The sequence below is a fragment of the Punica granatum genome, chromosome 4 (assembly GCF_007655135.1).
Source record: "Punica granatum isolate Tunisia-2019 chromosome 4, ASM765513v2, whole genome shotgun sequence".
Lineage (NCBI taxonomy): Eukaryota > Viridiplantae > Streptophyta > Magnoliopsida > Myrtales > Lythraceae > Punica > Punica granatum.
In genome coordinates this window covers 7980961-8002898 of record NC_045130.1, presented here as the reverse complement: position 1 = coordinate 8002898, position 21938 = coordinate 7980961, and the positions used below count along the sequence as shown (strand labels likewise).

Below are 21938 nucleotides of genomic sequence, written 5' to 3'. Positions count from 1 at the left end.
TTGAAGATATGTGTATACATATAAATATATATGTATTTACATGTATATTAAGTATATGCATTATGTGACTTTATTTAGTATAATTTAACCTTCTTATCACAATATCATTTTCTTGTGATAAAATTTTTTCGTAGCAAGAGAATTTGTCACAACATACAAAATTTCATGTGGTGCCGTTATTGGATTCAAATTACACTTCATATCATGGGTTCGTTCTTCCAACTCTTATTATAAATAGAAGACAGGCTTTTGGCCTGCAGCTAGTCAAGTTTTCATGAAGATCAGTTTCTTAGTACTTTTGTCCTTCTTACTTCGTTTCGGTGCATCATATGCACAAACGAAGCTTCACTAGGAATCTGTTGCACCTATGATTGTCTCGGTCACGATCGACTAGTCTGGGTTTGGCAACTTCACCACTCTTCAAGAGGCCATTGACTGGGTCCCTACTATTAACACTGAATGGATTTGCATCCATGTCAAACCTGGTGTCTACAAGTAAGTAAAGCTACTCCTGATCCTAGCTCCCAATTCAACGCTCCAGTACCATATGATATATTAAGCTAGCTCCTATACTATATCCATCAATTATTTCAATTATTGATTCCACGATGCATGTGAAAATTAGTAAAACAACACCCACCAATTAATGTTACATATGTTGTCATTGATAAATTTTGCAGGGAGAAATTGACCATACGTCGAGAGAAGCCGTTCATATATCTCGAAGGAGAAGGAGGTCCTGGAACAACATCGATTAAGTGGGACGATCACGGGCATGTGGACAGCAGCTACACCTTCACACTGTTGGTTGAAAATTTTCTGGCGTCACGTATAACCTTTAAGGTACGCATGTTCATTATTTAGTTAGCAACTAGTTTTTTATACTTTCTATCTCACTACTATACAGAGATATCATACATCGCATATAATTAACGTTGATGTTCATATGACTTCAGAATCCCACTTGATGTTCATATGCCTACACGAATTAATATATACTCTCTTTTTTTTTTTTAATTTGAGAATTAATTAGTACTAGATTTTGCATCCGCACTACGTGCAGGATTAAAATAAATCTAAACATGTATTTTCACTTATCAATTTAATTATAATGTTCAATCATGATAAATGAATATATTAAAATAAATATATTTTACCCCCGCACAATAACAGACAAGATTTCATGCCACGAAAATAGCTGATAACTTGTTACGAGTTTTTTTCAAAATAAGCTCGTCCTAATAAGTATATCGTGACAAAATAATGTTTGGTCATAATATCTTATAATTTATGATGATAAATTAATTTTTGCGATGAAAACGTTATACAATGTTAATTATATCGTTCCTTGTGTCACAATATATAAAAATATGTATATACATATATGTTAGTTATTATAAGAATAATTGGTTTGTGACGCTTACGCAATATTGAAGATATGTGTATACATATAAATATATGTGTGTCTACATACATATTAAGTATGTGCATTATGAAACTTTATTTAGTATAATTTAACCTTATTATCATAATATACTTTTTTTGTGATAAAATTTCTTTCGTACCAAGAGAATTTGTCACAACATACAACATTTCTTGTGGTGTCGTTATTGGATTCAAATTACACTTCATATCATGGGTTCGTTCTTCCAACTCTTATTATAAATAGAAACAATTGTGCTACTAACGAATGATCATTGATTTGTATTGAGTGTTGTAATGCGTTCGATTTGGGAAATCGGTACGATTTTTTTTTCTGTGCTTATTCACTTTGAAGAACAATTGATCGAATGCATACCGATGATCATCTATTACTGCATTAATTGAGTGTTCTAATTTGTTCGATTAGGAAAACCAATCCAATTTTTCTGTGCTTATTAATTCACTTCAGAAAAGGTCTGATCGAATGCAATTCACATTATGCCATACTGATGATCATTGATTACTGTATTGAATGGTCTAATTTGTTGGATTTGAGAGAATCGTTTCCGTGCTTATTCACTTCAAAAAGATCGCGAGATAGCTCTCCCTCTGATTGCAGAACACCTACAACCTCGGTTCTGTACGTTCCAACCCTGTGACCGTGGCACCTGCTATCTTGATATGGGGAGACAAAGCCGCGTTCTACAATTGCAGATTCCTCAACCTATAGGATGCACTTGCAGATTTTACTGGACGTCACTTGTTCGACTCGTGCTACAACGAGGGAGGCGTAGATTTTATATGGGGTCCCGGTCAATCTCACTATGTGGTTAGTTAATTCAGTAATCTTTACTATACATTATATTTTAATAATATGAATGAATATAAGAAATAAGATAATACGTATTTCCATTAGTTCTGGATGCTTAGGATTAATATATTCATAATTACTACTGTATTTTCAATTAAATAAGCAAAGGCTTATATACTATATGTACGTATGATAAACTTCACAGTACCATAAACAAGAAATCTTCTTTATTGATTTCAACCAACCCTGTCATATCTTCGCACAAGAATTGCCGAGGTTATTTCTAACGAGACTAGAATAAAGTATATATCTTTTAAATTTTGATACTGTGCAGGGTTGTAATATAAATTTTACCGACGTAATTTCAAATGGGACAAGAATCGCCAGATTTGTAACAACCCAGGGGCGAGAGAAGGAAAACGATACAAATGGTTTCGTGTTCAAGGGGGGCTCCCTGGATGGAGAAGGGATCACATACCTTGGGAGAGCCTACAGGGCTTATTCCACGGTGATATTTTTTCAAACCTATTTCGGCGGCAACATCGTACCACAAGGCTGGGATATCTGGCAACAGAATCTGACGTAAGATAAGTTTCTACCTACTATTATTATTATATGTACCATAAAGTGTGTCACCCCCCCCCCCCCGCGCTGATCGATCGATCTTCCCTCTTAAAATCATATCAATACAATAATTAAATAAAGACCACATTTTAACATAATTTTTGTAATGAAAACGTTATACAATGTTAATTATAAAGTTCCTTGTGTCACAATATATGAAAATATGTATATACATATATGTTAGTTATTAAGAGAATAATTGGTTTGTGACACTCATGCAATATTGAAAATATGTGTATACATATAAATATATACGTATCTACATACATATTAAATATGTGTATTATGAGAGTTTATTAGCATAATTTAACCTCCTTATTACATTAAACATGTATTGTCACCTATCAATTTAATTATAATGTTCAATCATGATAAATGAATATATTAAAACAAATATGTTTTAGTCAAAGGATAAAAAAAAATAGATTTTACTCATGCGGTATACTAATTTTGTTTTGTTTTAAATACTAACAAAAATAAGAATGTATTGAAATCACAATTATAAATTAAATGTACCAAAATTATCTCTGAATTTTTTTTTGACTAATGTATGAGTTAAATTTATAATTGACTTTTATCATTATTACATACTCGCTAGATGGTGGTAGCACACGAGAGAAAACTTTTACACACAGTGAACTCACAAACAACATGAAATTTATTTTTATGATGACAACAATGCAATTTTTTCGTTTACTTGATGATCACGAACCGAATTACTCACAATGGCTAAGAGATAATTGGCCCCTATGGCCATATATAAATTATGAGGGATTGAATATATGATGGAGGTTGTGTAGGAAGAAAAGGCATGCTATGCTAGTTATGGCAGTGTGCGGGAGATTAATCAAGAAAATATGCATGACGAGTTTTTTTTTTTTTTGGAAATGAGGCCAAATCTCAAATGCGTTAAACTAAAATAAAGTTATGAAATACAAAATCGAGGTACAATGATCCCTACAACATCCTCGAATAATAGTAAATAGAGTTCAACATGGCAATTGAACCTATAAACACCAATAGGGTGAGTAAGTGCATGGTTAGCTAGTCAATCCGTACATGCATGACGGGCTTTGGGGGCATATATATCCGTTGGACGCTGATGATCATCAATTGACATCTTACACATTGCGAGAAATAATACATGCCAGTGAACGTGGGAAAAAAAATTCATTCAGTTGTTAGTGTTTTATGTACATTTCAACATTTGTATATACATTTATAGGAATGAAACATATTAGGACAGGAATGTTACTTCTTGGAATAATGTGCATATATATATATTTTGATGTACCGACTGTGCATGTATATATATTTACACGTTACAACTTGGGTTGAAGGCGAATTGTTCCTTTCCTAACCTTTATTAGCTTCCTTTCCAAGCCTTTTGTCTCTCGATTGGGAATTTAACAATTTCTCAAGTGAAAGTTAATTACTAAAATAGAATTGGGTCCGCCTTGCCTTAGAGCCAGGATAATTCCATGCAATTGTTACGTACGCGGTAAGTTGACATTTGAAAATGAAGATCACTAGTTATAAATCCACACCAATCCGACTGCAAAAGATTCCACACACGCTTCTCTAAATATGGTGTAGAGAGGTCTCCCTCTATAATACGAAAGCTAATATGTCCCGACTCGTTATTAATCTCGGTTAAATTTTATGTTTCCATAGTTGATTCACGTTATTATACCACTATCGCGGTTAATTATACCTTGCATTTGGACATTTATAACCTAAGGCAGCACTGATGACGAGCTTAATTTTCGACCAAAGTAAATTTTCTTTTTTAAAAAAAAAAGTTAAACCGATCGATATATATATTTAGATTACAAGAAACAACATGAACAAATTTACCCTAATTTGTTTGCGTGAGTTTGCGTGTGTGTGCATTTCTTCATCTACAAGCAACATATTACCTATCCATTCCCCATCTTCCGTGATCAAATGCTAATTTACCAAAACCGGACCATTCTTCTCAATTCTCTCCTTCTAAATTTAAATTAAAATGGGTGCTCCATGCATCTGATTTAATTATAAAACTAGGCCGAAAACCCGCGCTATGCGGCAATATTTTTTATTAGGTTTTACAACTCATTAAATATAATTTTATTCAGTTTAGGGATCATATATACATATATCAAATATATCAATCATATAAGAAAAATTATCTTTCTATTTTTCATCTTGCTAGACAGTATTATCATTACAGATAATAATTTATATTGTAAGTGAGATCTAACAACAAAAATTGTGTACCAAGAATAATATATGAATAACTTGAGAATTCTTTTACAAAGTTTTCATTTTTCAAGTTAAAAATAAGCAACGTGACACTATTAATATTAAAAAAAAAAATTTGTGCAAGTAAAGGGTTGAATTTAGGCCTTTCTTGTGGAAGAAGGTGGCACCAACACACGAACTATTCCAATATATTTATTAACTTTTTGGACTAAAGTTTTTATATAATATAAAAGTTAGAAAAAAAAGACGCCTAAAAGTGTGCAATAAGGGTTCAAACCTGGGTCTGTGCAATGGGAGACGCACCGAAGACCAAAAGAGCTAATAAACTATCCTGTCCATTTTTCTTCACTTAAAATTAGTTAAAGGAAAAAAAGAAAAAAAGAAAAGCACACGCGTGAGTAGAAAAATGAGCCATACTCGCCCTGTACATAGGACGAACCCGTTTTTATTTTTTACTATAGTATAATAAAATAAAATATCTTGAACACAAATTTCGAATTATTTGAAAGAAAAATAATAATTCAAACAGAAAAGGGAGTTTCGACATTTTTTATTTGGTTTCTGGGGCCGAATTAGACCTGATCTCGAAGGACCACACCATGCTGGACTTGCGTTATGTGGGCTTTGCGAGATTACTGCTTGGGCCTGGCCCACAATTGGCCTTTTCCGGTCCAACCCGAGAGATTGATATAGCCCCCTTCCGTATTTCCTCCATCAACCATATAGATATATATACTAAATTTTGCACACAGTGAAACCACAAATTAATTAGAAACAATTGTGCTACTCACGGATGATCAATGATTTATATTGAGTGTTGTAATGCGTTCGATTTGGGAATTCAGTTCAATTTTTTTTCTGTGCTTATTCACTTTGAACGATTGATCGAATGCATATTGATGATCATCGATTACTGCATTAATTGAGTGTTCTAATTTGTTCGATTGGGAAAACCAGTCCAATTTTTCTGTGCTTATTAATTCACTTCAGAAAAGGACTGATCGAATGCAATTCACATTATGCCATACTGATGATCATTGATTACTGTATTGAATGGTCTAATTTGTTGGATTTGAGAGAATCGTTTCCGTGCTTATTCACTTCAAAAAGATCACGAGATAGCTCTCTCCCTCTTGACTGCAGAACACCTACAACCTCGGTTCTGAACGTTCCAACCCTGTGGCCGTGGCACCTGCTATCCTAATATGGGGGGACAAAGCCGTGTTCTACAACTGCAAATTCCTCAGCCTACAGGATACACTTGCAGATTTTACTAGACGTCACTTGTTCGACTCGTGCTACATCGAGGGCGGCATGGATTTTATGTGAGTCCCGGTCAATCTTACTATGTGGTTAGTTAATTCAATAATCTTTACTATACATTATATTTTAATTCATATATATTTTAATAATATGAATGAATATAAGAAATAAGATAATACGTATTTTCATTAGTTCTGGATGCTTAGGGTTAATAGACTCATAATTACGACTGTATTTTCAATTAAATAAGCAAAGGCATATATACTATATGTACGTATGATAAACTTCACGGTACCATAAACAAGAAATCTTCTTTATTCATTTCAACCAATCCAGTCATTTCTTTAAACAAGAATTGCCGAGATCATTTCGAACGAGACTAGAATAAAGTATATTTCTTTTTAATTTTGATACCGTGCAGGGTTGTAATATAAATTTTACCGAGGTCATTTCAAATGGAACAAGAATTGCCGGATTTGTAACAGCCCAGGAGCGAGAGAAGGAAAACAATACAAGTGGTTTCGTGTTCAAGGGAAACTCCCTGGATGGAGAAGGGATCACATACCTTGGAAAAGCCTACAGGGCTTATTCCACGGTGATATTTTTTCAAACCTAGTTCGGCGGCAACATCGTACCACAAGGCTGGGATATATGACAACGGAATCAGACGTAAGATAAGCTGGTTGCTGATCGATCGGTCTCCCTCTTAAAATCATATTGATACAATAATAAAATAAAGACCACATTTTAACATATATTTTTTTCATGTCTTGTGCGACAGGAGCACGTTGACTTATGTGGAGTCGAACTGCTCGGGACCAGGATCGAATATCTCCAGTCGAGTAAGCTGGTTGAAGACATTGACTCCTGAGCAACTGGAAAATTACCTGGATCCCACAAAATTCATCGATCAAGATGAATGGGTCGAAGCGCAACCGGTCCATAATTGATTTTAATCCCTCTTGTATAGGCTAAATAAATTAAATTGAGAAGTCGTACAGCTTTACAGGCAGTATAGTTCCCGAAGTTTAGATCCTGGGTTGACATAGATTCAGTCAACTTTATTAACTTTGATACTAGTCATCTCTCAAGTTCTTTGTTCGCATTACTTCATATTAAACGAATCCACGCCTGAAATCACAAAAAAAAATTCAAGTTTGATTTGTTCGTGTTGAATTGGATTACCACAATACCATTTGTTAGGCTGGTACCACCTATTGTTCCTCTAAGTTTGCAAGATACTAGTCACTATCTTGTTTGGATTGAAGGTTATGGAGAGTTATGAATGGGTGAGTTATGGAGGGATTAGAACAATCTATGTTTGGCTTTTAAAATTTTTAAGAGGGGAGGGTTATGGAGGGATACCTAATCCCACCATTTACCTTCATAACCTTTGTATTTTAATTCCACCAATTTGGGGTGTTATAAAGGGATAAGAATATCAATAATTGAGATAACATTATAAAAAAAAATCAAAGATAAAAATATTTTCCAAATTCTCATACCATCCCATCTCACCCTTTAATGAAGTTTATCCAAGCATAGGTTATTGAGAATTAAAGAATCCCTCCATAACCTTTGTTTCGTTTGTTCCTTTTAAGACCTTTTGACATTTGATATGTATCCAATACAAACACGGTGGATATAATTAGTTGATTCATTTATACTCACATAAGTAGAATATTCAAGTTCACAGCAACATCAATCCTTGAAATGTGTGTGTGCATATTTGGTTAATGAAAATGGAAGGTAAATAAAAGAAAAGGGAAGTAATGGATCAAATCATCCAAAGATGGATCAATATAATACAAAACGCGTGATATCAGTGGTAAATTGTTATCTGCCTACATTGAACATCCTAATATACCACCTTCATTTTTTATAAATGGTGAATTAATTAATTGGAAAAATTCAGTATCCTATAAGGAATACTATACATTTTGAGGTATTGCTCGGAGCAATGGCTCAGTTTATATATAACATAAGTCAGTATACCCTTTTTAGTTTTTGCTAAACTAAAAAGGTCAAGATATTTTCCAAATTCTCGTACTACCACATCCCACTCTTTAATGAAATTTATCCAAATATAGATTATGGAGAATTAAATAACCCTTCCATAACCCGCCCCATTCCATCTCTCCATAACCAAGGTGTTATCCAAACAAAGTGGGAATTTAATGGGTCTTGAACCGATATGCGTAACCAAGGGTCCTGTTGGTTATTTGGATCCGAAGGCTCGCAAGCCAATGTTTCATGCAAAAACTATGCCCTACCTAAAAAGCCATCTTATTCAGACCCAAGCATTTTGGTCAATTCGTCGATTATCCACTGATTGCAATTAAATCACCCCATCCAAGTCTGTATATCAAATTCCAACTCAACAGGGCCTAGACTCGAACTAAAACATCCCCCCATTAATCCAATATTTAATCAAAGTCGGCCAACCTTACAGAACCAAAATCTCATAATTCAACCCATCAGTTTGCTCTCTGATTTGTTCAATTAATTCTAATAATTGGCTGAGCTACAATTCTAATTGGTTCTCTAATCAAATTAACCGACTCAAAGCAAGCCCCCTAAACAAACTAATCCAACTCGGTTCCAATTAACATCACATGATCACCCACAACCCTAAGCTTAGCATCAAAATAAAGCACGCATTTTCACATATATACATACATTAGAAATTTCTATTACGTACACATCAGTCATTTTAACTTTTCTAACGTTATTTTAGCAAATATAATAAAAACAGTCAGTTCATTGAAAAATAAAAACAGCATGCCAAATATCGCATCAACTCACACGAAAAGCAATTATTTTTTAGCAGTTTTATTTCAACACTTCTTTATGAGCAACAACGGTCCTGATCAGTACCTGTTTCCTCAGCAGCGGCAGCTAACGAGACGAGTATCAAAGCAATTGATGCAGTCTTGAAAATGATCATCATCTTGACAATATCCGGGAATCCCATTAGCTAGTAAAATCCCAATCCTTCTGCTAAGGCTTTTTGGGTTAAAAATCAGTAAGAAATTATAATCTCGACAAAGGGTTTTAATTGGTAATTGATAAGTATTGGAAATAATATTATATTTGAGGAAATGGAATATATCAATAAATTAAATTAGTTAGTATTTTCATGATATTGTCTTATTTAATTATTATGTTGATATCTTTTAAAGATCACGGGGATGCGGCCAACTCATCCATCTTCACACTGTTTGCCGATAATTTCCTGGCATCACGTATAACATTTAAGGTAGGTTCAATATTATGAATAGCAAATCCAAGAAGGCTTCCCAGAAGAAACTGCTGCTCGAATGGGGCATACAGAACTGATGTTTGGAATTCAGTCGTTTTTGTTCTGTTTTAGATTTTTCCTCTTGGGCCTGTGAGCCTTGTTTTTGGGCTGCTGAAGCCTTTTACGTTCCTAGACTAGACTGTTGGGTCTTGTATGTTGGGCCAGTGGTGATTGTGGGCTTTTTGTATCTTTGATTTGAGATATCAATACGAAGAGCAACGCTGATTTGGATTTTTTTTTAAAAAAATATTATTATTATTATTATTATCATCATAATAATAACAAAAAAATAAATACGCAGAGACATATATGTACTTATTATAAACGTAAAGTATATTTTTCTCATTTAATATTATTGACAGGGCTGTAACATAAACTTCATGAAACTCATTTGCGATGGGGAAGAGAGATGCAAGGAAAGAGAGATGACGAGTGATACCAAGGCGATCATATTCGAGGGCAGGTCACTGAATGGAAACAGGCTTACATATCTGAGAAGGGCTTACAGAGCGTATTCTACGATGGTATTTCCGAGAGATTTTTTGGCGGGAGTATTGTACCCCGAGGGCTGAAATGCCTAGGCAGCAGTCAAAACATAAGATTCATAATAGGCTTCAAGTACCATAAATATATTTTTTTTTCTTATTCGCCTTGTTGATCTATCTTTAACGTATAATAATATTTATGTCTTGTTAGAGGAACTTGTTCACCTTTGTGGAGTCGAACTGCTCGGGACCGGGAACCAATGTCTCTGGTCGAGTAAGAGTAAGCTGGACGAAGACATTCGGTCCCGAGGAACCGGGGAACTACCTCAAATATCTCTGTAAATTCATAGATAAAGACGTTTGGATCGAAGCCCAACTGCCTCATAATTGATTTAAGTCTCTCTTGTATATCTGCTAAATTACTTTACTGGCAAATATACGTCATCGAAAAGAGTACTTTTACAGGCAATATATGGTTCGAGAAGTTAAATTATTTTCCTACTACCACGTGGTTGATATTCGCGATTTAAGATAGGAAAGCTTGTTAAAAAGAACGAGATGGCCGAATGGGTCAAATGGGGGCAAAGAGAGCCCAGTAGATCAAGTAAACCTAAGATTAAAGCAAGCCTAGGGCCCAAAGTCAAAAGTAGACCCAAAAAATGAAAATTGGTCTAAGTTCTTCATTTGTTTGTAATTTTTCATGTGTTTGTAATGGTTTTAGAACCAAGAGGCCAAGACCAAAGTTTTAATCCTCATACCACGCCTTTTATTCCAACTCTCTCTCTCTCTGTCATTTTTTTATTTTTTTTTTAGCTCAGCCAATCAAAAATTCACCCTTTTCCGTGATTGTTTTTTCGATTTATAAGACTATTATTAGACCGAGTTAACTGACCCACAAATTTATTCAAATCAACACGTACAAATCAAAAGAACAAGATCCCAAAACCAGGCCGCCTAAAAAACCATTTCATTTAGACCGTAGACCCCATTTAACTACTTATTGCCATTTTTGGTAAATTTCCATCAATTATCCATGCACCTCACCGATTGCAATTTATAAATCACCCCCATCCGGGTCCGCACTCCAATTAATCATAAGTCAACAGAGCCTAGACTCGAGCAAAAACATCCCCATTTGTCCAATTAATTAATAAATAAACTCGGCCAATACCCGACCCCCTACTACAAGCAATTCCATGGGCTTCACGGCATTTTCCGTTTACAATGATTTATCGAATAAACTGGCGGGCTGAATGGGAAGTGGGGTTGCCGAGATCCTCTTCTTCACTGCTTGGGCTTCGAACTCCATCATCCATATATCCTCTTCCTTCTCTAACTTCATCGCTTCCTTGTTACTAGTCGACCGACGATGCTCGGACGGAGACAAAAACCATGCAAGAAGAGAAGAAAGAAGGCGGAAGAATCGGGCCAAAACAGCCTCGATTCAAAACGTTGATTCCTCAAACTGCAAGCAAGGGAGACTATTCAACCAATATTCTCACTACTCGATTAAACCGAGATGTGGAATCAAATCAACACCGAGAGAGGATAAGATTCATTTTGAAAACACCTTTTCACGATCAAACAAACATCATCACAAAGTTAACAAAAATAGGACAAATGAAATAATGAAATCCGAAAGTTTCCATGTGAAAATCGAATTTAAAACCCTTTTAATTTATTTCAAGTCAACGACTTATATCACTGCGTCAGTCTCCCTTCCTCTCTTCTTATCCTTTATAAACTCTATTTTTTTTTTCTTTGGTCATCTTCACTCCTTTCGCTTGTCAAGATCGAGAGCCAGGTCTAGCTAACATTTTACCTAGCTAGTAATTCGGGAGGCAATAGTCTAATCTTCTCCCTTATTTGTTACGCCCATTTAATTTTTGTTTGTTGATGAAATAAATTATATTCTACTCATGTACATAATATCTATCATTTCAACTTTTTAACAGTTATTTTAGCAGACATAAGAAAACAGTTAGTTCATCAAATTAGTTGCCTTTATTTCTGGATGAACTATAAAAAATATATATATATATTCTCATTCCAGACCTTAAAACTTAAAATTAAGTGCAACATTAATGGAGGTAAATAAGTATCAACTGAACAGAGAACAAATGAAGGAAAAATAAAATCAATTCACTAAATCAATAAAACCAATAAATAAATAAATAATGACAGATCCCATTACAAGATACTCAGCATAACATTGACAATCTGTCTCTGGACATGAAATATCAACTTGGAAGTGCTACTTTCGGTGCAGTAATCAAACACAGACAATCAATTCTGTCAATTAATAAGCCTTCCTACAGGCCGACCTACAATTCACATGGAAACCTTATGATAGTCTCGTATTTATTACCACAGGGCATGTAAGGAATCCTGCCAAATAGTAACCTTTCTACATGCCGATCACTATCCGCATGAAATTCCAAACATGTAAAATTCATATTATATTCCAAATAGATTAATCTATACAGGAGAGCTCACTGTGGTGAGATGTTGCTTCAACTAATCTATTCAGAATATTAGACATTTCAGGAATCAAGCAGTTGGATATATTTCATTTATTAAATATATTTACTGATAATATATTATTTTTGTTAATGAATTTTATCTTGATGTTGCTAGCATTTAATTGCCTGGTCAATTGACTTATTTATGTCGTGGCCGGTCGTCTAGTTACCACCTCAATATAAAGGGTTTATTGCACATATAACCTAACGTTGATAAATATTCTTAAATCTATTGCAACGTTGCTATTTTTGTTTTACTATATATCCCATGGGGATAGATGGTGACATCAAATTAACAATGTTGGAATACCTCATGCAAAAAAACGACGTTGGAATAGATTTAAGAATATTTGTCAATATTAGATTATATGATACAATATACCCCAATATCAATCATGGTACTTTTAATAAAATATTATCGTTCAACCAAAAGATAAATTGACTTATTTAAAGCCAAATCAATTTGCCGTTTAAGGCAACAATTACAAAAGCCATTTAATTTGATTAATATTTTCTAAGGCTTGAAACTCCTCCGTGCTGTGTATATATGTATAATAGACCTTGTCAAAGTTTTTGGTAGTTGACGGAGAAATTCTATATTATGAGTATTTTTATTATATTCATATATATTATTATATCGGGTTGGGTTCTAGTTGTAGGAATAATCTTGAATTGCAGTCAAGATTACTGTCATGGGCATTGTATCTTGGAGTTAGAGTTTCCGTTGAAGTTGAGTTGTAATTTTGCGATGAAATTTCTATCCTTAAGAAAATTTTTTGAAAGTGCCTTGCCCGCTATTTCGATTTTGAGTTTTTGATAGTTCGTGTTTTCCCATCAAGTGTGATCACTTATTTCGACGTGTTATGCTAAATTAATTCCTTATATTTTTATTTCCAATTACCACCTTATTTTATGTTAAATTTATTTTTATAACTTTTGTGATTTCTCCGCATCTTAAAATTTCCCACAACACAAGTCCTGGTTTGAAGCTGAGAAGGCATAATCGGGAGGACTAGCACGAACAAGGTCATAAACTTACGGTTTGTTTGGTTTTATAAATAAAATTTTAACTTTAATTTTAACTTTATTCCACTTAACTCAACTTATCTTCAATTCAATAACACAATCATTACTTTCTCTCAACTATTCATTATTTTTTTTCAAAATTCAACAATACAATCATTACTTTTTATCAACTATTCATTATTTTTTTACATTTTTTCTCATAATTCAATAACACAATCATTACAACCCAATTAAAATCAAAACTCAATTTTACTTAACTCTAAAACCAAACATAGGGTTCGACTGAGACCGAATTAGAAGGTGGTCGTTACAATGGCCATGGACCTAGCTTGAGCATTTTATATTCATATTATATTATATATACTTTCTTTTTTAACTTTCTTTTATTTTAAAAAGAAAGTGTATATATATAAATTTAATAACGAGTGAAAGATGGAATTGATAGATAAGAAAGTGATGATAAATGGACGAATAAACACACGATACCATACTGTTAAATAAGGCTTTGTAATATTGCTGTCAGGTCTCATCATCTATTGGGATTATTTAGGTTATTTCTTATTTGGTACAGAGGTAATCAACCTCTATTGGGAACTTCGATGGATGCCACCCGCCGCCTCGATTGTGGCGGTGGTGAAAAAAAAAAATCATCTCCCAAATTTAATACCGTATGCTGCTAATTTTACTCGAAAGACTTAGGGTGTGTTTGTTTTTTGAAAATTTTTTAATTCAATTCAACTCAATTTCACTTATCTTTAATTCAACATCATAATCATTATTTTTTTTCATTTTTAAATTTTTTTTAACCATTCAATTCAATTTTTAATATTAAATTATCTCAACTATTCAGTACTTTTTCACAATTCAACAGTAGAATCATTACTTAATCATTACTTTCTCTCAATTATTTATTACTTTTTCACACTTTTTCTCATAATTCAACAATACAATCATTACAAACCAATTAAAATCAAAACTCAACTCAACTCAACTCTAAATTCAAACGCACCCTTAATTGATATCTAGGTATGCAATTGATGTAATCACAGTCCTGTTTGATATATACAAGGACCTAATTCATGTACAAGTCACTGGTTTGAACCGATCAAGATAGCATTGCCCATTTGATTTGATTGTCTAGATAGATAACCACTGGTTTAAACTAATTAAAGAAGTTAGGCCGTTTTGATTTGACTGTTTTGAGATTGAGTTTTTTAGGGTTGGTGATTAATTGTGATACGTGGATGGTTCTTGTGCCGGGTAGCAGTCGAAAACTCCTCTTGGCTCTGCTTCTCTCAGTAGTAACATTCACTATATGGATTGCGCTATGCTCTACTTCTTGATTTTTACTGGATCTATATAGAGTTTAGTCGCAAGAGGTTGAGTTTGAATTATAGTATCTAGAAGAATGTATGTGTATTTGATGTCCTTCAATCACATGTAATTTTCCTTTGAAGCAATTTCGATGGATTTGCTGTATTTTTCTGATTTACTCTTTCAGCGTTTTACTTTGTATCCGTTTTTTTTTAACAATGGCATTGATTATTGAGCCAAAAAAAAACTTAATTCATGTATAACAACGGTGCATATAAAGATCTAATTGTTGTATGAAAGGATCTAATTGAAGTAGAAAAGGACCTAATTGATATAAAAAGGACTCGATTCATGCAAAATTCATCGGTTGAAATATCCAAGAGGACTCGAGTGATGCAAATCGATCGCCAAGGAACTTAATTGACTATTTACTCAAAATAAAACCGTATAATTTATATTTTCATAAATTACTTTTAAATATTTTGAAATAAAAAAAAAGCTTAAAAAGTTACAATAAGCCTCAAATAAACAATTTACAAAACGCTCCGGGCTGCATTGAAACGAAAATAAATGTTGCGACCCTTAAAGAGGAAAAAGTGTTAAACGAGTAAATTCGACGGCAGACTTGATTTTGTACGGTCGGCGACTCAATCGAGTAAGAGCGGAGTAGCGTAATTCCTCCGTGCAATTTCGTCCTTCCGAGCCGCCAAAGAAATGGAATTGGCCCCGGAAGTTCAGCAGAGGATCGAAGCGACTGTGCGTCAGGTGCTCGAGGAATCCGACATGAGCGAGACGACCGAGTACAAGGTCCGTAGGGAGGCGTCGGAGCGGCTAAAGATGAACCTGTCGCAGCCCAAGTACAAGCCGTTCGTGAGGCAGGTCGTGGAGGCGTTCCTCGAGGAGCAGAAGGCGAAGGAGGATCAGCAGGCTGAGGAGGATCCGGAGGAGGAGGACGCCGGCCGAGGGAAGAGATCCGATGGAGGCAAGGAGTACACTGATGATGGCGACCTTATTATCTGCAAAGTAAGCGTCCTTCTAGTTCTCCCCTTTTACCCATGTTTGCTCATCTCTGTACCATTCTTTGGGTCCCACTGCTGAGGGTTTAGTCCGAGTTTGTGCATTCGATTGTAATGAGCAATTTGAAGTAGGGATTAGTATGGCTGATTGATTGTTTTCCCTTCAATCTCTTCTGTTGGACCAGTTCTTGATTCATTCCTGTCATTGTTGTGATGATTTTAGTTGTCGGAGAAGAGAAAGGTGACGATTCAGGAGTTCAGAGGCAAAACGTTGGTCTCAATCAGGGAGTATTACAAGCAAGGAAGCAAGGAGCTCCCTACTTCAAAAGGTAATACATACACACACCGACACACTCTGTTATCATAAGATGCTTTTGATTGTTGTCTTTTTAGTGAAAAGAGCTAATGTTACATGGGACTTCTGCGCTACCTAGTTGTTCGTTGAATTGCTTTCAAGAATAAGTTGCAGTTGAATTGATCCTAAGCTCTGGCTCTTTTTCTCTGAATTTTGACAATGAGGGCAGCGGAAAATTTATGGAGTTATCCTGTTAGAGCTTCCAGTTTTCATTTCTGATATGAGAAGAGATCAAGCTTAGAATTCTGCATTCCTAATTATAAATGGATACATCCACTTGTCCCTCCTGACTGCTCTGTGCTATTCGTTTCTGTCTCTTGTGACTTGCAGCATGTTCTTATTGAATTCAAACTTTATTGTACACGTTTAAAAGATTTTCATAACAGTTCCAGTTGTCTTCTGAGTGCAACAGACCGGGTGTCATGGCATTACTAGGGCCATCTTTGAGCAGATTTGTCCTTCTCTTGTTGAATGTTCTGTTGGCCTTTTCTTGGTTAAATAAAAAGATGAGTTTCAGTCGGTTCAGCAAATACATGATTTATTCATGGGAGTCTGTGGAGTTTCTTCCAGCACAGATAAGTTTTGCTATAGGCAATGAGTAATCATTAATTCTATTTGAGATGCCAATGGTAATGTTATGTAGTCATTTCAGCAAGTGTTTGGACAATATTCATTTGATCCTGTTCTCGCTTTCAACATGAACTATCCAGTTATAAAGTAGGGGCAGAGTGTTGAAGTGGAAACTTTAGGGAAGTTGCAGATTGTTTTTCTTCATTCTTCATCTAATCTGTCATCCTTGACTACTTCATCCTCTCATGTGTTTAAGGTTCTTCTCTTTGTTAATTTTAGTTGGGGACGTATTCTGCACTATATGTTGTCACTGGATGTATATATAATCATTTAAGTGGCTTTCTACTTGTTTATGGAATGTACTGATTTGTATGCTATCCTCCTATCAGTCATAGTTCCATTTTCATCATTCTATTGCTTATATTGTAACAGAAAGATCAGACTCTGATCTTGCTTTCTGTTTTACATGAATGCATTTCTTATGTTCTCCTCTTGACTAATCTCTAGGTATAAGCTTGACAGAGGAACAATGGGGAGCCTTTCGGAAGAATCTGCCTGCCATACAGAAAGCTATCAAGAAGATGGAATCTCGTGTATAATAAGACTATTGGGCTGCTGTCATAGGAATGCAATGTTTGAAACTCAAAACTTTCTTGGCCTAACCAGAGTGTTTCCGACTGCTGTTGAGTACTTTTGTAATCTGAGTGTTCGTGTTGGTACTTCTTGTGTGATATATGTAATGGCCTCAGAGTTGAACTATGTTGCATTGTATCTTTGCAAGTTCAGGATCAGTAGCTGGGATTGATCTCCATAATTTCAGGATCAATCCCGTTGTTTATCCCTTAAGAAACCTGCCGGTTTTGATGTACATGTAAGACATATTCTTCTCTATTCCATAAGAATATCCATTACAGATGGAAGAGTATCCTGTTTTTGTTTTAGCGGGCGCTCGTATCTTTTGGTCACATTGGCACTGGGAAAGGTTCTAGGACTTAGGGCTAAAAAGGAGCTATTATGGTGCTGGCATATACCGATCTGTATGCTGTCCTTCACTGGTTGTCTCTTAATTCTGCTTGCCCTTTTGGGCCTTATGTGCCAACATTTAGTATCAAGGATTTAAAATGCAACCCAATTCCATGTGATGATGATTAACATGTAACCCGTTCCATGTTCCATTCCGTCGTAACAGATGGGCACTATATGAACAACATTTGAGGAACTTGCAAGGGGATTGGATCCATCACAGGTTAAAAAGGAAAACCAGATGGGATTGGAGATTCGAATATAAATTCTACTATATGAGCAACATTTGATGAACTTGCAAGGGGATCGGATCCATAACAGGTTAAAGAGGAAAACCAGATGGGATTCGAGACTCGAATATAAATTCTACGCAACTCCATGATACAGTGGACCTCAATGATCCATGTAGGAGCCACGACATTGATCACTTTTCATTAGTATATACACAGGCAACATACGGCTAGTTCTCTGAGAACTCGTGTCCAGTCCATCTTCTCAATGCAGCAATTCAGAATCTTTGCTGCCCCAGAGACATCTAGCCGCGATCAGCAGGATGCCGCACGGAATATGCTCGAGAGAGACGGCTTTAGCCCAGGTCCCCCTTTTACCTTCCCCCTCTTTGGTGATCGAGTAGTTCCATTGGTGTTACTGCCAGAGCTTGAACCCGCAGCTGCTCTCATCCTCTCTATCAGTGCCTCCACATTCACCTCCTCAGACAATATCTCCTCCAACTGCTTCGTGTCGATCACCAGCTTCACCTTCCACACCCCATCTCCTCTCCTCGGCATCGGCAGCACCTCGAGGCCCGGGCTGTTGGCCAGACTCTCCACAAGGCCCGGCAGTGAAGCCCGATCATGCTCCATGGAAGGTCCAGCAACACCCCCCATCCGGGGCTCTCCTGATACACCTCTTCGGCTTCCTCCAAGCGGGAGGAGTTGGTAGGACTGGGTAGTGACTAGATTCTCATTGAGGGATAGGGGACGCGACGAACCTCCCCGACCTTGCTCGAAAATGCCATAGCCCGGGAAGTTCTCGACCACATCTTGAACTACTTTAGGACCCTGAAAGTAGAGGACGGACCCGGAGTCGGTGAGCACCCGAATGGTGTTGTTGGGTGTGTTTTTAGGTTGGGTGATCCCTTTAGGAGAGCAGTTCCCCATTATTGACCCCAGAAAAGCTTAAGCTTTGACAGTGTAAAAAGCTTAGGAGGAAAGTGGAGCTGATGGGGCCATATATTTATTTTCATGGTGAGGAATCCGAAACTCAAAGCTGAACTTTAAATGGAGTTAGTGTGCGTTCCCCTCTTTTTCAAAAGAACACAAAGAGGTGCCATGTGATTCTCAGACCGTTGTGAGGATTTAATTAGTCCTTTTTTTGAGGATGTGGCATGACCCAATGAAAACAAGAACAAAAAAAAAAAGAATTTGAATTACCAAAAAAAAAAAAAAGAGAGGTACAACAACCGTGAATTACATGAATTAAATATTATGTCATTTCACCAATGTAGGTTATTTGAAACAATTCGATACTTATTTTTCTTAAATAAAATTTCGGATTCGAGTCCTGTGAATAAAAAAAAATATTACACCGGAAAAGTTTTACTTCTTAACAAATCGATCCGGTTCGAACTAGATTAATCGAGATCTATTGGATTTTCGAATATTTAGTCCGCACTGAGGAAAAAAAATATATTATGCCATTCCAAAACTTGGTGCTGACTGAAATTCCATATACTAGATTCCAACTAATGGGTAGGATTTCTTTATTTTTGTCGTAGGGATGATAAGATGTCAGTGCTTTTCTATCCAACAAAGTTCAGTGCATCAAATTCCCAGTATAATTCCAAACAATGTTGTGCCGTGCCAGCAACATCCCCGTAGCTTTGAGGTCCCATATAGAATAATCCTTCATATTCGGGCAAATCCGATGAACCATATCAATGAAAGCACACTATAAAATGAGGAATGAATGAGTTTTAGTATAATGACACGAAATGTCGATTTGAAATTAGAAAGTCTTGACTTCAATCCTCACTAATGGATTTATATGCTCTTTTATATTTAATTTATTTTTTTATCATTGTACTAAACTGATGTGCTTTCCTTATAATCAGAAAAAACATGCGATGAAAAAATTGTACGAATTCCACTTAGACTCTAATGTTGTGAGTGGTTAAATTCACCATATCACTCAAAAACAGTCATCTTTCAATAACGTCCTTGCATTGGATCGATGAGAAGAGAAAAGTTAGAGAAAATATAACGCGATCAGTAAGTTACTCGGTGCCACCATTCAAATCCGGATCCCTAATCCTTTCCTTTCCTTTCCTTTTGTATATGTCTATAGTGTCTAAATCTATCGTCACATAACAATGAGAGTTTTTAGATTATGTTATAGAAACTCGCCATTCTACAATTGTGCGCATTGCATATTTGCGGCAATAGAAAAGAGTCTACATTAAAGTATATCTAAACAAATTCTTTGATGATAAAACAAAAGATTTGCTTACTTATCATAGTTCCCATGCCTTTTCAATCTCGTACCCCACATGTTTCCAACGACAGATGAGATTCTCCATCACAGAATTTCTGAACAAACTCTTTCCTCGTAAATCTAAAGGTTTTCTTTACTTATTGTAGTAACAATATTAATTGAGGAGGATATCGACACTTCGCGAAGTTTTCCTGAGCTCTGACCGGCATAAACTCGATCTTATTCCATTGGGACTATTTCATCACTTTTATACATCAAAGGAGCAATATCTACCCCATCCCCATTATCTTCTACCTAGCTAGAATTCAAGAATCCAAAATCAATCTTTAGTTAAAGGCCGCCATGTAATAAGAAGAAATTGACCATAGGTTTTGGCTTTTGAGCAAAGCTAACCCTAGGGTATTGTAGCTCTTTCTTAAATTTTTGCAACTTTAGCATGTGATCTCTCTTTTTTCTTCTTTTTCCTTTCGTGATTCTGAGAAGACAAATCACAAATCAGCCGATTCTCGGAGCACTAAGTAAAGAGAACCCAACTCACATGAAAAATGTACATGCAAGAGATCGCACTTATTGCCTTCTCACTTTTTTTTTTCCACCGCCTTGTATTTCAATGTTCAATAAGTCTCAACTAGCCCAGATTCGAGTCTGACCGAGCCACTCATGAGTAAAACTATCATATGATAGTTGACTCTCTCCGTTTACATAAGTTAAAAACTGAGTTTTATTTTTATTTTTTAGAAAAAGAGGTACCAAACAATCTGCATTAATCCACATTAGTTATTGCTTTTTCAGTTTTATTTCAAACTCAGTGTAAGTTTTTCTACTTTTTTTTTCCCTTAAATCTATCCTGATTTAATTTCTGACTATTTCTTGAGAAAATATTAAAATTTGACAATTAATTAGGGATAATCACAGGCAAACCCTGCAATACAAATTTGTTAAAAGTAAAAGATTTAATTTTTCTTTTTGGAGGAAAAAAAGAAAACTAGTAAAGATTCTTTTTTTTTTTTGGCCGCAAACTAATAAAAATCATATATTTCCTCCAATAGCAAACAAACCGATTGGAATTGGTCCTGCATGATTAGGTTCCACTTTCTGCCAACGGTAGCTTTAGCTTCATCTGATGCCAAATTCAATGATCCAAAAACCCCTTTCTTTTCCCAAATTCTTCCACGCCCGTGAAGAAGACTCCAAATTAATTCATCAGTTGAGATGCATCCCGTGATTGATTGGTTTTGGATAATTCACAGTTTAATAACGTGATTCTTCTCAAAGATTTATATTTTAATCGACAGCCCCGTGACCGTACGACTCCAAAGATGCCCAATTAACCTGCATTCTCTATTGTTTCTTGCTGAAGTTCGAGCCATCCTCCCATAACTGCGATGGATATTTTTCATCGCGCTCTCTATATCATGATAACTGCCACTGTTTGTGCCAGTGAAAGCGAGTGGTAAAACTTGCATGAT

At 35.5% G+C, this 21938-nt stretch overlaps 2 protein-coding genes across 2 annotated transcripts; one reads left to right on the top strand and one right to left on the bottom strand.

Moving 5' to 3' along the window:
* Positions 1-15583: 15583 nt before the first annotated feature.
* LOC116205342 (RNA polymerase II transcriptional coactivator KELP) lies at positions 15584-17873 on the top strand. Its single transcript, XM_031537915.1, has 3 exons — positions 15584-16035; positions 16252-16357; positions 17461-17873. Exons 1-3 carry the CDS (start codon positions 15727-15729, stop codon positions 17550-17552), a joined length of 507 nt encoding a protein of 168 aa, XP_031393775.1. The 5' UTR covers positions 15584-15726; the 3' UTR covers positions 17553-17873.
* Positions 17874-18200: 327 nt separating this feature from the next.
* Positions 18201-19272, bottom strand: LOC116205341. The gene has a single exon (XM_031537914.1). The coding sequence runs from the start codon at positions 19134-19136 to the stop codon at positions 18522-18524; it is 615 nt and encodes a 204-aa protein (XP_031393774.1). The 5' UTR covers positions 19137-19272; the 3' UTR covers positions 18201-18521.
* Between the last annotated feature and the right edge of the window lie 2666 nt (positions 19273-21938).

Coding starts and splice junctions, on each gene's coding strand:
- LOC116205342 (XM_031537915.1), top strand. CDS start 15,727: ATGGAATTGGCCCCGGAAGTTCAGCAGAGGATCGAAGCGACTGTGCGT. Junction 16,036..16,251: donor GCGACCTTATTATCTGCAAA/GTAAGCGTCCTT, acceptor TGATGATTTTAG/TTGTCGGAGAAGAGAAAGGT. Junction 16,358..17,460: donor GGAGCTCCCTACTTCAAAAG/GTAATACATACA, acceptor ACTAATCTCTAG/GTATAAGCTTGACAGAGGAA.
- LOC116205341 (XM_031537914.1), bottom strand. CDS start 19,136: ATGGGGAACTGCTCTCCTAAAGGGATCACCCAACCTAAAAACACACCC.